This window comes from Geotrypetes seraphini, chromosome 15 (genome assembly GCF_902459505.1).
Source record: "Geotrypetes seraphini chromosome 15, aGeoSer1.1, whole genome shotgun sequence".
Lineage (NCBI taxonomy): Eukaryota > Metazoa > Chordata > Amphibia > Gymnophiona > Dermophiidae > Geotrypetes > Geotrypetes seraphini.
In genome coordinates, this window is record NC_047098.1 from 43,379,301 (window position 1) to 43,397,576 (window position 18,276).

Consider the following 18,276-nt stretch of genomic DNA (forward strand, 5'->3'; position numbering starts at 1 on the left):
ATGTCTCAAGAGGCTAGTCTCATAGAACCTATTAAGGTTCCAGATAGATGTTCCGGAAACTGGAAAATCCAAAATACAGGTCCTTGGGCCACAACAGCAGCCAAGAAGCTGCAATGATGCTGGGCCTCCAGCTGCCCATCAGAAAATTGGAGGTCAGCTCTTGGACTTTCTGGAGGCCTGGGAAAGCATAACAAAAGATCTTTGGGTCTTTGAGATTGTCAGAGAAGGTTACAAGATAGTTTGCATTCCCTATGTCTGACTAGTTCATGGCTTCTCTGGTGGGCCAACCCCATCAGGTGGTCCAAGTCCAGGCAACGTTAAATAGATTTGCAGATCCTTGGTAAACTGTTGTGTCCAAGAAAGATTCCGATGATTGGAAACCCATTCTGAATCTCAAACATGCCAATATGGCCATGAGAGTTTTGCATTTCAAGATGGAGATGGTAAGATCTGTCATTGCAGTACTCCAGCTGGGAGAGTTTCTGGCTACCCTGGTTTTGACAGAGGCTTATCTCCACATTCCAGTTTTCCTAGCACACAGAAGGTTTCAGAGATTTCACATGTTGAAGAATCATTATCAATTCTTAGCGTTACCTTTTGGGCTGGCAATAGCACCCCAGACATTCACCAAGGTGATTGTGGTGGTAGCAGTTCATCTCTGCAAGGCAGTCTGGCTGGTTTCATACTTATCTAGATTACTGGCTTATCAGAGCACCCTCTCGAGAAGACGGAGAAGAGCAGTGGTGGCAGTTGTGCAAACTTTGCAGAGTCTGGGCTGGATTGTAAAACTTTGCAAAGAACTAATTAGTCCTCACTCAGTCTTTGGCATATTGGGAGGTCTCTTCAACATGGCAGAAGGCCAAGTTTTTCTACCAGAGGTACAGAGACCGAAGTTTTGGGGGCAAATTTTGAACCTCTTGTTGCAGCTAGCGTCTACAACTCCATCTACAGGTTCCAGGCTGGATGGTGGCTGCCATAGAAGTAGTGCCCTGGGCAAGGGTGCAAATTAATCCACTTCAGGATGCATTGTCTCGTTGGTCTCCCCAGAGAGACTCCCTACAGGCCCCTCTACCCAAGACGGAGGCAGCCCGCAGTAGCATGAGCTGGTGGTTCTTCCCACAGTTGCCATCTAGCAAAAGGGGTTCCACGTCATATTGATTCCTGGATCACACTGACAACAGATGCCAGCCTGTTCAGCTGGGGGTTGCATTGCAGTGGTTGCTCAGTGTAAGGGAAATGGACACTGTCCCAGCGGGAAGTGGTTGATTAAACAGGCTAGAATTGAGAGCGGTCCATCCTACTCTGCGAAACCTACAGTTGGTGTTAGAAGGCAGAACCGTAAGAGTATTCTTAGACAATGCCACAGCAGTGGCTTATGTCAACTGGCAGGGAGGCACAGAAGCACATCTTTCCAACTAGAGGAAAAACTACTATTTGCTTGGACAGAAAAGCACCTGCAGGCCATCACAGTGGCACACAGCTGGAGTGGATAATATGCAAGTGAACTACCTCAATATGTTATGTAATTATATTGTTAAAATGTTAGTTTCTTTGTATTATTCTCTACTTGGATTTTGTACATCGCCTAGCAATTTTAATAGGCGATTCATCAAATGAATAAATAAACTTGAAACTTGAAACTCAGTAGACAGACATGGACCCGAGCGAGTGGTCGTTGGCTCTGTGGGCATTCCAAGACATTGTTGGACATTGGCGGTGTCTTGATGTTTTTATCAGATGGCAACAGTGTGCAATAAAACGCCTCAGGTTTTCAGCCAAAGATATGAGACCAGAAGTGCAGGGCTGGACACCTGGTGCAACCATGGCCGATGTCTGGATTGCTATATGTGTTTCCTGCATGGCTCTTCATAGGTGTATCTGGTCTTTCTCACACAGGGGACAATTGCTCTAGAAGATACGGGTCGCTTTGGTCTTGCGGCATGGCTCTCAAACGTGCAACGCTAGCCAAGAAAGGATATTCAGAAATGGTCATTACACCCTGCTGAAGGCTAAGAAACCATCCACTCTTTCGGCATATATTATGCCAAGGCATGGGATTCTTTTTTAGGGTTGGTGCAATAAGGAGAATCTGAAGCCCAACAAAGCACCAGTATCATCAGTATTGACCTTCCTTCAAGAGGGCCTGTACAAGTGATTAGCAGTGGTATCCATTAAGATGCAGATGGCAGGCCTGGCTTGCTTTAGAGGCCAAGAGAAGCGAGTCTCCCTGGCTGCTACCCAGACATTATTAGATTCTGCAAAGGAGCCCTTAGGCTCAGGACACCCAGGGCTGTGGAGTTGGTAGATAAATCCGACTCCAGTACCCAAAATTGTCTCCGACTCCACAGCCCTGAAGACACTGATCCAAGATCCCTTCCTGGAATCTCAACAACATATTCAAGTTTTTATTAAAAATTTGATTAAAATGCTTACAAAAAATTTCTAAGCGATTAACAATATAAAAATAGGGTTCTTGTAACATATAAACGACAGACATTAACCATAACAAACTTGAGAAAGGGGATAGAGGGTAGAACTACAAGAAAGAGAACATAGATGGGAAAAACATAGAAATATGACGGCAGATAAAGGCCAAATGGCCCATCTAGTCTGCCCATCCACGGTAACCATTAGGGAGGGCCCTTTTATGAGCCTTTGGAGGAAGCTTCTCTCATGGATCTTACAATCAAAGCTGTGTTCCTAGTTGCAGTTACCACAATCAGAAGAGTCTCAGAATTGCAAGCTTTGTCATGTAGGGAACATTTCTGAGGATCAAGAAAATGGGAATGACCTTGCGTTTGTAGTATCTTCCTTTTTGCCAAAGGTGGTTTCAGCATTTCACATCAACCAGGAAGACGGGTTACCTGCCTTTCAACCTACTGGTTCTAAGAAGAAAGACACGGCTTTAAAAGCTGCTGGGCGTTACCTGGAAGTGACTGAGTTTCGTCTATCGGACATCTCTTTGTCCTAACCAAAGAGTCAACCTGAGGCAGACCAGCCTCCAAAGCCACCATTTCCCAGTGAATTTGGACAGTGATCTCTTCCACCTACATTGTCTGCGGCAAACAAACACCGGCATCGTTGAAACCACCTTTAACCAGAGGAGTAGCCTCATTTGGAATTGAGGGCAATACTTCCGGAGGAAATATGTGGAGCTGTAACATGGTCTTCCCTACACACTTTCACTAAATACTATAGGGTGGATGTTGCAGTGCAAAAGGATTCCGCTTTCAAATCCTCAGTACTGAAAGCGGGTTTATCTCTCTCATCCAGGTCTTCAGGGACTGCTTTGGTACGTCCCTAAGGCTCAGTATGTACCATTTTTATCTTGATAAATACTATTTCTATCTACTGGAAAATATATGCTGAAACCCCCCGCCTGATAATTTCTAATGCGTCTGTTTCTGCCTTTAAGCTTCATGGTCCTCTCCATAGCTAAGGCTTCTCTGCCAATCGAACCATGGGATCAGAATCGGTTTTTAAATAGAATCTAAAGAGCTCCACTAATAGTCATACTGTTGCTTTTATTTGATGTATTTTACTGTTCAATGGTAATATTCGTTCATTTATACATTACAGTTTCATTATTGACCTAAAGCGTTAATGAGCAGATCAGAACCTTGGTTTCAGAGAGTTCCCTGTGTCTCTTCTTGTTCTGTCTTTTACTATAAAGCTCTTGCATACTTTGGAATAAACTGAGGGAGGCAGAGGAGATTTCAAAAGCTGTGATTGACATCTTTCTGCAGTATGCTCGCAAGAATGGACAGGGTACCCTAAGGTTCAGCATACCATTCCTATCTACTGGAAAAGATATTAAGGTAAGAACCTAATCTTTTTTGTTAACAATGTTTGACAGTTGAAATTTCTAGCTGGAAGCATTTAGAGCTTAAAAAAATACATCTCTAATATCCCTCCTTTGCTTTGTAAATATGGGTTTTCATTTTCATATACAGTACTTGGGTAGCAACCCATGGTTGTAAAAGTTGAATACCAGTCCTAACTTGAGAGATTATAAGTATCAGTAGATGTTCACCTGTGGAATTGTCTTCATCTGACTAATTGAAGACTTAATATGTTACCTTTTTTTGTGATGTACTAGAAAGGTATGCAAACTTTTGCACCTGCCATACTTTCTATTTTTTAAATCAGCAAGTAGAATTATGCACTAAAATGTGCAAAAATGCCATGTTAAATTTTGTATCATAGAGGCAGCTTCCTTTTAACTTAAAGACTTGCTGAAAATGGTACCTAAACTTAAGCTCATGACTGTATATATGACCAAGTTTATTTAAAAGTATAATCTTTGTAAAAATGTATATATAATTGGACTATTTGATGGGGGAACATTGGTGTCATTGAATTTAATTAGACCCTCCCCTAGATTTTGTTAAGGGCATGAAAGTTAATGGAGAGAGAGAAAAGGGGATACAAGATAAAAGGTTCTTATAGGACACCTAATACTACTCTGTATCAGCCCTACCACTGTTAAGTGTTGGTGCCTATGTGAATGTCGATAATAGACCTAAGATGAAGACTTGTTTGAGACATCTCTATTCCTAAGAGATTACTGTAGAGCTCTGAAAAATCAGTGTTGGGGCTGGAACTGAGAACTAGGATACATGTAAATCAGTACAGTATTCTAATATAAAACCATTATGCTGTACTCTTAGGCTAGACAGAGACGTGGCTTTTACTTGAAAACATACAGTATGTAAGCTATCACCATAACTCCACCATTTTTAATAAAGATTATATATACTGTATATACTCGAATATAAATCGAGGTAACCTTTTGTTCCCCAAAAAGGAGGAAAAAATGTTGACACAAATATAAACCGGGGGCTCTGCACCCACCCCCTCTCTCCCGGCTAGGCTCTGCACCCTGTTTGCCCTCCCTCCCTGCTCTTCCGATCTCAGTACCCAACCCCCCTCTTTCCTGTCCTGCCAGGTTCTATACCATGTCCCCCCTCCCTCCCAATGCCTTACAGGCCTCCACTGGGCCTACCATAAGTTCTAGTGGGCCAGGACAGGAGGGATCCCTTCCATATTCTGCCCTAGTTGACTTAACAAAAAACCTTTTATCTCTCTTTCCCCTCTGCATACCTGTTAAGTCCCTGGTGGTCCAGCAGTGAACTGCCCATGCAGAACCACTAGTTAATTGGTGAGTTCATGGCAGGCAATCAGCTAGAACTTCCTTTGCTCCTGCCTGTGCAGAGCCATTCGCTAATAGGCTGCCAGGAGTTCTCACAGTCACACAAAGGACGATTGCTCTTGCCGCAAATCACCACTGGACCACCAGAACAGGTATGTGGAAGGGGCAGGAGGGAGATAAAAGTTGTTTTTGTTCTTTCTTGTTTGTTTGCTATTGGTTTTGCCTAATAAAGAAATATTATACTAAAAAAAAAAAAAGTCAGCCAGGGCAGGAGACGGAAGGGATCCCTCCTGTCCCAGCCCACTGCTGAACCACCAGGGATTTAAAAGATATGGGGGGGAGGGGGTAGTTGAGGTGGCTGGAGGGAGATAAAAATTATTAAAGTTGGCTGGGGCAGGAGATGGGAGGGATCACTTTTGTCCCAGCCCACCGCTGGACCACTGCAGGCTTGGCGAAGGCCTGCAACAGGTTTGGGAGGGCACTGACCCGAATTTAAACCGAGACTTCCCATTTTTTGGCCCCAAAATCTTTGTTTATATTCGAGTATATACAGTAACTTTTATCTTATGGATATTGATTTAAGTGCATGGGTTCTGATCTGTTTTCTCCAAACATTTGATTAGTGAAGCCCACAATTTATTATTGGAGGAATCAGAATACACTTAGATACATTTAGATGACATTCATATAAATGATTAGGCTAGATTTACACAGCATGCATCATAGTCCTCAAGATATGACTTTGTGGTTGTAAACCTTAATACTATTGCTTTGTTCTGATCTGATTGTGGTCATTTAAAACTAAATTTATTTACATATATGAATGTCTCAAAACTTTTTTCCATTATTTTGCATTGCCAGTCTTCTAGAAATTGCAGCTATGTTTCATTGCCTCTTTTTCATTTAATTATTTCTTGACATCTCTTCTGTTTTTAAGGATATCACATCCCTTTTGAACATCATATTTCAGTTGATGTGCTTTTTCTTCTCCATGTAATTGATGTTTTAGGCTGAAAGTAGAATAGCTTGCTTTAAGGGAAAAATGCCTTGTAATAGCTTAGTCAGTGATGAATTTCCATGAAATCTTAATTTACTTTTCTCACCTAGCGTTTCTGGCTTTCATTTGGCCCACAAAAATTAGGTAACTGGTTCATTTAAAATTTTTGTAGTGCACTGAAACTAGGCTTGGAAGGGTTTGTCAGGTGAGCCTTGGAATAACTGATAATGCAATGCATGCAGCTGTCAGACATTGCAGGTGTCGTGAAAGGACCAAATCTTTGTTTGTTCCTTATTGAGACCTGGAGCAAGGTCTTAGGCATTTTTAAATAATCTTGAGACAAGCTTGGGAATATTACTGAGACACATGCTAAAATTCTTTTCTTCCTCACCTGCAACACAGAAAAATCAAGATGGCTTTCCCCTGAATGGATGCTGCAACTGCCAATTCAGTATCAGAAAAGGGAAGGCTATTGCTTTTGAGTATGTGGTATTTTTTTTTGTTTTGTGGTGTGCTCTTTTTGAAAAAAAAAAAAAAATTATGAAAGGCTTTTTCTAAATACTGGCCACATGTCTTAATGGCAATGTGCTGGCTTTTTTTTTTTTTGTCCTTGGACTAGCCTGCCCTTTAGCTCAGCTGGGATGCTGCAGAGAGAGTGCTTGTAGCCACTGCTCAAGAATAACACCTGTTGACTGTCTTAAGAGCACTTTTATACCAGGCTCTGAAGGGAATTGAAGTCTGCATCTCAGCCAGAGACTTGCTGCAGCAAGGGCTGGGCATAGATTGGAGAAGGAATATAAATGGATAGAAAAACATGATTGTCTGAATGAAGGTTCAGGCCATAGTCCCAGCTGAAGAAGGCTCAGCTTCAGTTAGTAGCCCAAAGGTGTGAGAACTATTCCAGGCAAAGAACTATCAAAACCTTTCAACACCCTTTATACACGTTGCTGTAGGATTTTACTTGTCTGATGAAAGAAGAAAATTGTGTTCTGTTCTCTTCTGGTGAATATATTTTAATATGTGCATCTCGGTCTTAATACACGGACTTCTACAATTTTAATTTAAAATAAAAGGCTTTTTCTAATTTAAATGGCTTTTGGAAGTTTATACCCCTGGGGGTGTCCTTTTACGTTCTCTCAGCTTGTGTATTGCCAATGAAATTTCTTCCCTAACTCTTATGTTGCTGATTCTGCCTTTTATGCTGGATATGGATTTTAATTTTCTAAGCTGCACCCTCTGAATTCCTTTGCAGGTTGATGCAATAAAGGAAAAGGTGAAAGTTGATTCTTGTTTTCCATCTTTAAATCTGGAGGACTAAGTCTAAGGAATCTGCATGAATTATTTTTCCTTTCTACACTACTACTACTGCTGCTGCTTTTCTCCCTCCCACCCCCAACCAAATCTCACTGAAAGCCTCTGCTAGTCCTTTAAAACATAGTTATTTGTTAGAACTGTAGGTTATTAGTAGAAACACTTGCTACTAATCGGCTAATCTAGTTTGAGGAAGGGCAGAAGGCTGATCAGATGGTGAATCGCAGTCTATGTGTGAGCATGCCTCTGAGCTATATCTGAAGGATTCTCATTACTTTCTATATGACTATAATAAACTTTAAATATGTCAATTCTTAGAAACTTTTTATATTTGACAGAAATTAGTAATTTTAAATATATATGCTTCCTTTAATCCTGATAGGATCCCAAGGAGCATCACAGTTAATAAGGAATTATAATATAGATAACCATTGGCATAGAGGATGTGGCAGTATAACCTTATAAAAACTTTGAAAATGAGGCATTAATGCAATTGCAAACTAGTAGTTAATTTTAAGGCATAAGAAAGTAAGATGACATGCCTGAAGTCTGCTAAATTAGGAATTAGGGTTTACAAGTGTTCACTTGGCTTGTAGCTAATTTGTCTTATTGCTTAAACCTCAGATGCTGTGTTGATTAAATCCTTGAGATATAGAAAAAGCCTCTTTTGGCCATGCATTTAAGGACTGTAATCCACCTTCTGACCTCTCCTTGATTCTTACTAATTCATTTTGCCGATTCAGGACAGAGTAGATGCTAGCTGCTCCAGGAGACACTTTTTGCATTGCTTCAGGTTTCCAGTTCTGATGGTGGAAGCTTCATCCTTCTAATTTTCAGCTGAAGCTGTGCATTTTGGTTTTCACCCTTGTTACATACAGCTGATAGGTTGTATGGCACTTAGTGGTAATATCTAAAGCAAGGGTATTTTCAAACACTTTATTTATCGATCTAGGCAGAGTAACTTCTAACTAAATATTTAATGCTCAGTTTTCTTAATCTAATCAGAGTCAGGAAAGATTGAGAAAAGCAAATAAGCTTATAAGGGAATGTGTGTGGTGGCGTGATTTTAAGAACTTGTAGCAGAAGGATATTGTCCATATGTGAACAACAGTACTGATGTTTTCAGTTTTTAGCGTCAACATCCTTGAATTTGAGGCTATGCTTTAAAAATGTTCTCTCTTCATCCCCATACTTCTGTTCTAATGCTGAACGAGTGTTTCGTCTATTTCTGCCATCCTTCTAATCTAGCCTTCCTTCCTCCCTCCCTCCCCTTGTTTCTGAATCTGGCACCAAGGATATTGCCAGATATGTAGTCCTGGAGGACTCCCTCCAGCAAAATATGAGTGAAGAAAGGTTAAAGAGTTGCAGTTGCAAAATATGGTTTTTGAAAAGGCAAGCTTAAAAAATAGTTTTGAAAATAGCCTAGGCAAGTGATTCTTTGTGGTTTAAGTGTATTAAGTGTCAGTTTGTGAATGCACATGATGTGCTTGGTCCCCATCAGAACATTAAACCAACCTGACTACATGCAAGGTCTTCAGCAGCTAAGAAGGCAGGTAGTAAGAAGGCGTGTGTGTGAAAAAAAGAGGTAATTGAACTGCAGTGTTTGTGTTAAACTTTAAGCATGTGTTATGATCATTGTAATGACATCACGCTTCCTGAAGCTATAAAAAGCATTGCTCTGGGCTGTGTTTGTCTGTTTTCTTTTTATATTTTGGAAGCCTAAATGGCAACAACCATCTTCAGATTTCACTTCTTGCTTCAGTACTTTTGCCTTTTTTTTTCATGCACACATAACACCAAATTAACATTAAACGCATGTTTTCCTTTTCCTCTGCAGCTTTTTGCAGTCTCTGTGGAAAAGCCTTTTGAAGCAGTTTAACTACTTTTACTAATTCTAATTAGCAAGCAAGTGCATAGAGAACGGAACCCAGCTGTCTGTTATATGCTGATGCACCAAAACTGATTTAGGGGAGACTGGGGGGAGGAGTGGTTTCTCTTCATCAGTTTTGACAGCACTAATGAAAACTTTGTTGACTCAGGTTTTAGTGAATTGGATAAAAGGAAAGTAAAGCACTATTTTTCTAAAAGGAATTATGCCTTGAAGCAGCTGCAAATGTACAGGAATTTGTGGCCAGTTCAGCAAAGATGTAAAACTTTGTTACTTGCAAAATTCTCACCTCTTTAATAGTCTGTGCTTGAGTTTTCTCCTCTTCCCTTTTCTGTGTTCTTACAGCAGACTAATAGGCTTAAAGCCAGAGGAAGTGTGTGGTTACTACTGTGGTCACCACCTATAAAGCTTAGGACATCTGAGTTCCCCAGGATAGTTCCTAGCTCTTATGTAATCCAAACTAAATCTTGGTATTGGTTTTTAAATGTGCATTTGTGTTTGGTTTGATGTTCAAGTATAAAGGTCTTAGTGTGTTATTCCAAAATCCCCCTCCCTTCTCACAAGACTGAAACTGTCAGCATGGTTGCAGAAATTCATGGGCCCATAACAAGTGTAAAAACACTTTTCTAATCTGTGGAAAACTTTCTTACTTTTCTTTATTTGATGACATGCTTCACCAAAATAGTTTGAGGCCAGTTGTAAAATAAAAATGAATATAATTTATTTCAGTAGTAGTTTTCACCTTAGGCAGAGAGAGATGCACATGTTTGAGAAATTTTTGTTGCTTTGATTTTTGGACATATTCTGTAGGAACAGCTAACTATGGAATCCATCTAAGCAGGGTATTTTAATTGCATATGTATTTTAAAACAATTAAATATGGAAGGAATTATTTATTCAGATTGTTAAAACTAAAGTAGAATTAATTAACTTCATTTTTTAATGCAGAAAAGCATAAAGGAACTATGAAGAAAAGGCAGGAAATTTAAAATCTCTCTCTCTTTCCCTCTCTCTCTCTGTCTTTCTCTCGTTTAGTTTTCCATTTCTTTACTATAACATGGTAAGGTAGCTAGATGGGATCAGTTTGCTATATTGATATTATATGTACATGTCTAATAGCTGTATTGGTTCTGGTGATACCAAGAAAGACTGAAGTTTTAGGCCTGGAAAGTTCATGTACTAAAAGTTATTTGCTACCTTTGAAGAGTCTATAGTTGAAGTTTTAAACAAGAATAAAATAAAATTTTGCAACACTTGGCAGCTATTTTAAATAAAATGTTCTAGTGGTTACTATTTCTTTTAGTAATTACATATCTAAGGACTGGTTTGTATACACTGGAAAAGTAACAATGTACCTCTTCATTGGATACTTTTGGGTTTTGTTTTGTTTGGAATGTATATCTTAACAGCACAAACAGAATGAAAAAATTAGATACTCCGTTTTATTTTATTACTTTTTTCAGTGAGGCTTTAGTATTCCCTGTAACTAGTTTGAATTAAGGCTTTTCCACTTCTGCCACCAGTGTAAATCTTTATAGAAGCTGATGAATGTTGATCTTTTTTTTGTGTGTTTTGTTTCCAGGTGGATAAATTGGATGCTTCTGAGTCCCTGAGGAAAGAGGAGGAACAGGCTACAGAAACACAGCCTATTGTTTATGGTATAGTTCCTTTATTGGCTTATTCTGATGTAAGGCACTCTGGTTATCTTGATGGCAGAATGGAGCCTTTATAAATTTTAAGTTTTTTTTTTTTGTTTTGTTTGTTTGTTTTAACTTATGCCTTTTCAGTAATAGCTCAAGGAAAGTTAAATTCAGGTATTTCTCTCTCCAGAAAGTTCACAATCTATATCTCAGGCAATAGTGGGTTTAGTAACATGACTAGGGTCATGGGAAGTGTCCATAGGATTTCAAGCTTAAGTTCACCACCAGATTGCTCTGTTTTCCACACAAGAGAAGGATGGGAAAGTCTTTGAATTTTATAATTTTTCTGTTCCATTCCCTCTTGTAGCAGTAAAGGGTTGCAGCGAAATTCTACTATTCTTACAGCTGTGCTATTGCATGACATTTGAGAACAAATGCTGGTGGTTCCCATTTTTCCTTTTTACTACTTTGTTGGTTATTTTTTAAAGGACTTAATTTTGAGCCAATAGTTTGAATAGCCATGTGTATAATTTTTGGGCAATGCAGTTTTCTCTTGCTGCTTTGTTTCCAGCTCATTTAGAACCAGGGCTGGAATCGGACATCATGAGCAGCTGCCCAAGATGTTTCCTTGTCCTATATCCCTCTTCCTATCTGCCCCTGATATGCCTTGTCTGGTCATCACAATCATAGCTCTCAGCCACAAGCCAGAATATTGCATCTTGCTGCACTGTGTGCCTAGAATAGAATTCTGAGGCAATCCAGACTGCTTTTAACTCTTAACCTCTTGTTCACTTATTCAATATCCATGTTTTAATCATTCCTGTAATAAATGTATGTTATTACTTAATCCCTTATTTGTCCTGTTATCAGTCTTGAGTAGAGTCAACTTCATGTTACTGTTTGTTTGTGTACATCACTTAACAGTGTTATAGGAATAAGCAGTAGTAGTACCATATTTCCCAAAAAATAAGACACTGTCTTATATTAATTTTGGGCTCAAAAAAGGCACTAAGTCTCTTATTTTCGGGGATGTCTTATTTTTTTCATGTACAATGATCTCTCCCTTCCTATCCTCCACCCTAATTCTTCCTATTTCCTTTCTCTCCCCCACATGTGCAGCATCTTTCCTCCCCTCTCACCCATCCCCTTGTGCAGTATCTTTCTATCCCTCCCTCCCATCCCTTGTGCAGTAGAACCCTTGCAGATTCTTTCCCTCCCTTCCTCCCATCCCCCCGTGTAGCATCTTTCTAACCCCCCCACCTGCTGACCCATCTCTCCCTCTCATCCGAACTGTGAGACTGAATACCTTATAACAAACAATCTAAACAGGCTGCTTCGTGGCCTAATATTGCCCGGGGTTCCTCTGCCGCAGTGGCGTATCTAGCATATGTGACACCCGGGACCCATCATTTTTTGACACCCCCCCCAACTGTACGAAAAACATGATTTTTAGTAACAAGCCACATGTCACACATGAGTACCTAGGAAAAGGCAGCATCTTACATACTACAGTGAGCCGTACAACATCAATACACCCATTGTAAAACTCAACAAGCCAAACTAGTACAGATCAATCCTGCAGTCAATCCTAACAAAAAACCATGTCTTTCGAACACACAGAACACACCTTCGCCTAGTATGGAATATGTCATCACAAACTAACCCCTTCCTCTTTTACAAAACGTGGATTTTAGCCACGGTGGTAACAGCTCTGACGCTCATAGAATTCTGAGCATCAGAGCTGCTACCACCACGGCTGTCGCTAAAAAACACTCCACAGTTTTGTAAAAGGGGGGGATAAAATAGAAATACATAGACAAAGGTTAAATTGAACCAGTAAGAAGCTGGACTCTGCGTACAGTGCACCACAGAAACAGTGACACATGTCTCTTAAAGCAATAAATAAATAGAAATTTTTTTTCTACCTTTTGTCTTCTGTGGTTTCTGCTTTCCTCATCTTGTAACTCTCTTCCTTACATCCACTGTCTGCCGTCTCTCTTCCCCTATATGGCATCTTCTCTCCTTCTGTGCCCCTTCCAGAAACTGTATGCCTCCCCCTTCCATCTCTCCTTTCACCCCCATTGGTCTGGCATCTCTCTCCTCTCCTTCCCTCTCCCACACCTCTCCTCTGCAATCCCTTTCCCCTCATTTTCCTTTTCAGTTTATTTTCTGCATCTGTCTAGATTACGTTCTTACTACCCTCTCATCAATGTCCTTTTTTACTGTCTACCTAAAGCTTGCCACCTCTTTCCCTCACCCCTCCAGTGTTTCCCTAACTCAAACCTTTTCTCTCCATCATGTGCCCTCTTTTTATTTATCCCCTCCTTCCATCATGTACCCTCTTTCTCCAACCCTTCCATCTAGTACCTTCTCCTCTCTGTCTACTTCCATCCAGCATCTGCTCCCCTCTTTCTCTCTTCCCATTTCCTTCCTGCATTTGCTCCCTTATCTCTCCCATCTGCACTTGCATCCAGCATAGGCTCCCCACTACCATCCAATGTCTGCCCTTTCACTCGCCATCCACCCCTCTTCAATCAGCATCTGTCCCCTTTCTTTCTCTCCAATATCCTTCCACCTTATATCTCTCCCCTTTCTCTGTATATCAATTCGATCAGCACTACCCTTCCATACCACCCTGCCCCCTTTCTTTACCTCCACCACTCTTCCATTCCAGCAATCCTGCTCCTTTCTTTCCCTTCATGACTGTAGCTGCCGGCTGCCAGTCCACCCCACTCTGACGTACTTGCTCTGGAGCGGACTCAGCAGCCGCATGCTGGAAGGTCCCGCGATGACTCGTCTGCTGGCTCTGCTCCGGAAGAAGTAAGTTACGTCAGAGGGGGTGGAGCCGGCAGACGCAGAGAGTTGTGGCAAAGTCCTACAATGACTGCGTCTGCCGGGTTCACCCCCTCCGACGTAACTTACTTCTTTCGGAGCAGAGCCGACAGACGAGTCATCGCGGGACCTTCCTGCACCTCAGCGTGGCTGCTGATTCTGCTGCAGAGAAAGTAAGTCAGAGGTAACGTGACCATTTATTTTTTTCATCAAAAAGGGACATCTGTTAATTGACTATGTATCCTTTCTTTCATTTATTTCTGCACTCAGGCCCAACAGTTGTCCCTTTCTATTCCCTCCCTCCTTCCTTCCCATGTCCTTAGTGCCCCCAGTGCCTCCGTTCCGTGTCCATAGTGCCCCCAGTGCCTCCGTCCAGCGTCCATAGTGCCCCCGTCGCCTCCGTCCCGCGTCCATAGTGCCCCCGTCTCCTCCGTCCCGTGTCCATAGTGCCCCCACTGCCTTCCAGATTTTGTCCACCCCCAGAGCCAGCCTGCCTGCCTACCTATCTCCCTCCCTCCCTGCTGTGCTAAAGCCAGCCAGCTTGCCTGCCTACATCCTTCCCTCCCTGTCAAGGGAAAAAAAAAGCGCCTCTCTCCTTCCTTTCCCCCGGTCCACACCGCTGCAATCTTACCTCCCCGCTGCTGCTGCTAATTGCCGACAAGAAGTCTTCTTTCCGACATCAATTCTGTCGTCGGAGAGGACGTTCCGGGCCAGCCAATCACTGCTTGGGGGGAGGTAAGATTGCAGGCGCGGCCCGGGGGAAAGGAAGGGCAGGAGGACCTGGACTTGGCCAGCTGTGCACCCCCCCAAGCCGTGCACCCGGGGCGGACCGCTCTCCCCCCCCCCCCCTTTTTGGTACGCCACTGCCCTTTGGAGGAGTACTTTGAGTTTGGGGTTGAAATTGAGTGCTTTCACCCCCTTGGGAGTTTCTCTGGAGGAAGGGGGTTGCCCCTTTAGAACAGCATGAATCTGGTTGTCCCTTTAGAACAGCATGAATCTGGTTGTTTCCTCAGGAGAAGTTGGTGTCTTTTTTTTTTTTTTTTTTTTTTTTAATAGTCCAAGTGATGTCCTCCTTGCAGGTTACAGAGATTAAGGGGTAGAATTCAAGAAAGTTCAGTTGAAACTATGCAGAACATCCATTGCACAGAAAGCATTACATGTTAGTGCAAAAGTGATCCATCATCTTTGAACTTTATAGTGTGATTCCCTCTCTGCAGGGATATGTATCGACTGGTTTATCTGCCTCCTGAAACAAACCTGATTTATGTTTAGCTTAAAACTTTTCATTGCTAGTTCAAAGCAAGTTACATATTAATCAGATTGTATTTCTCTACTCCCAAAGGGCTTACAATAACCAGCTTTCTTTGCCAACAGAATTTTTCCATCATAACTTGTTTGGGGTATTTTTCTTTTTATTTCTCAGTTTTAATGAGAAATAACCAATTTTCAATTCTCTCCTTTTAGGACAACCACAGCTGATGTTGACAGCAGGGCCCAGTGTGCCAGTTCCCCCACAGGCACCTTTTGGCTATGGTTATGCTGCTGCTCCTTATGGGCAGCCACAGCCTGGATTTGGATACAGCATGTAAAGTGGAGAGACCAGAGACACCACACTGGCAGATTCTTACTAAAACTCCTGTCCCTCCCTGCTTCATAATGGAAATGGAACACCCATTTCTGCTTTGTGTTCTTGTACCCTTTGTTTCATGAAGGACTTTTTTTTTCTACTGCACATTTGGATCACTTTTTTCCACATTCCATGTTAAATTGTTTATTTCTAAAGAGGAATAGTTTTTGGTTTAAGTGGGCTTTTTTCCCCCTGATGGGACTGATTCTTAACATTTAAAACAGTCTGTTGTGAAGAATCTGATTTGCACTCTCTAGTGTTAAACTCTAATATTAACACTCTTAAATTCAGTATGTGAGCAGCTTATGTGCAGTTTCTCAATGCATTTAAGTCTCATTGTAAATTCAGGAAAATAAATAAAGCAAAAATGTTTCTATTTCCACGTGCAAAAAAAACTGCCGACAAACAGAACACTAATCTGCATATCGTTACACTGTTTGCAACGTGTGGCTCTTAAAAGAAAAATTATATATTTTAAATGCGTAAAGCTTGCCTGATTGAAGGTGGATTCCAAACTGACTCAAGTTCTGCAGTTACACAAACAGAATGCTAGTATGTTTTTCTCACTCCACATGTAACAGATGACCTTATATTGTGCTGTACCCTGTGCTTTTTTGTGGGACCATTCCATCCAGGAACAAAGAAAGCACCATGATTCCAATATGTGTATTTACTAACCCTGTCCCAAGGTTTGTGTATGTTGGATATTGTGGTGTTTTTAGGTCACTGTTTTGAGTGTACAGAAAAATTCAAACATAACATTGCTGTTCAGTTTTGTTTGTGCAATTTGAAATTACTCAAATTTAAAATAAAATTACCAGACTGTGGACATACATAATACAGTAGTTGCAGTTTAATGATGTACTTTTCTTGTGACCGGTTAACGGACTATAGAATGTATAGAATAAACTATTACAGTTTCGTTTCAGGGAATTTCAATTTTTAAAAGAAATCACTGTAGTTTTGCATGGTCTTGCAAACAGTTGCATAGTACTTAAAAACGAATGTTCTTGTTGGCTGTTCCGATAACGTAATTTGTGGTCTTTGAAGACTGAAGCTGGCCATGTTCTATGCAATATCAAGTTTTTTTCTGTATTTATAAAAACACAAAAATATTGCCATGAACTTGTCTGTCATCTTTCTGCTGCCAGCAATGTGATTCAATTATTGTAGAGATGGGCTAGCTTTGTGTGGCCCTGCCTAAAAAGATGGGCCACCGTTGAGAGCAAGCAAGGTATCCTCCGGGAAGCAGAGAATTAATTAAATGCAGATCTAGCCTGCAGAAATTAGGTTGCTTCCTCTCTTGCAGTCCAGCAGAAATGTCAGTATTTGCAAACTGGGACACTGTTGCTGCTGCAGGTTGTAGTTTGCATATTTATGGTTTAATGCTTACCTTGCATATAATAAAAAACTATGCTTTGTGTATTTTTGTTTATAAATTTTTAATGTCAGGTGAAAAATTTTTAAATGGTAAAACTACATATAGCATTTAAGTTTGAATAAGCTAAAATCTATAACGGTGTGGGTTCATTAAAACAGCCTCTAGCTGGAATCCCAGTACATTCGTAATGTCTAGCTGGCATTCTCATTTATTCAGAATCTCAGCAATAAAGTTGTCTTCAGAAAGTAATTTGAGAAACTTACCCCCTGTTTTATGAAGCCGCGTGGCAACGGCTCCAAAGCCCTTTAAATCTTCGTAAAACAGGCCCTTAGTGATGGCATTTTCAGGTTCTATTAAGTCAGTTGTTGCAAAATCTCAACCACTAAAAATACTATATTTTAATGATTTTTAAGTGATAAATGTGGGCAGAGGGTCAGAATTTTCTAGTTCCTCAGATCCATTTTTGGTGCTGCTTAAAAACAAATAAAAATAAAACACAAACCTTCAGTGATGGGCCTTCCTTATTATATGTAAGTTGCAAGGTATATAAGTGTTGTGCTCTTCATTTGCATAAATTATTATAAATGCATTGCCACTTATGAACAAATGAGTACCTATAAAGGGAAAATGTTTTAAGTGATATACCAGCCGTTATGTAAACTTAGTTCTCAGACCAAAGTTTGTTTTATATAAACTTAATCATTTACATGTGATGAATTATTGATCCTGGAAGCTCAAACTGAATTTGCACTGTTTTAATATGCCATGAGTTATCCATAAACAGGATATTGGTCACACTTTCCATTATTCTCTCAACTACCTTACATCTCCACTAAAAGGGTAGAAAGCTTGTACCTAAATCCTTTGGGTCATGTTATGGATTGATGAAAACAAATGGTATCTAAATTGCATGCTAAATAGGTTTGTGACTTTTTTATTATTAATATAAAGAATCTGATGTTCAGGGGGAAGAGAGGAGGAAGACAGTTTGACATTTAACAGGACACAAGGCCATTTACTGTTTAGCTTACATTTCTTTCAAGAGGAATATGCATCTTAGGCAAGTGTTGGAGCTGGACCAATTTAAAATATAATCCAAAATGTAATTTTTGTACTGTTTCTCTACTTTATTTTTGTTCACCTCAAAATAAAATTCATTACCAATTCAGTAGGGTAAGTGTGTGTTTCCTGTTTTAAAAGTAACCAAGTCTGATTGCTTGATTTAGGTCCATGACATTTAGGCTAAAGGGACACGAAACCTTAAGTTCTGTACTAACCCCTGGATTTATGGTGCCTGAAATTGGATGCTGATCCAAGTTGTGCACCCCACTAAACTGGCTCACATGCCAATAACTTGGTGCTAATGGCAGTAATTGGTGCCAAATTGTATTGGTTTGCTATTGGTTTGCACATCTTGCTACATGCTATTCTATAACAGTGCGTGCCCA

General features: G+C 40.6%; 1 protein-coding gene across 1 annotated transcript in view; it reads left to right on the forward strand.

The window, feature by feature from the left end:
- Window positions 1-17,997, forward strand: part of CLTC (clathrin heavy chain) — a 210,295-nt gene extending 192,298 nt beyond the window's left edge. Inside the window, exons 31-32 of the mRNA XM_033921311.1 lie at window positions 10,931-11,006; window positions 15,285-17,997. Of these exons, the coding sequence (XP_033777202.1) occupies window positions 10,931-11,006; window positions 15,285-15,409 (201 nt within the window). The 3' untranslated portion in view covers window positions 15,410-17,997. The remainder of the gene's footprint in view (window positions 1-10,930; window positions 11,007-15,284) is intronic.
- The last annotated feature ends 279 nt before the right edge of the window (window positions 17,998-18,276 follow it).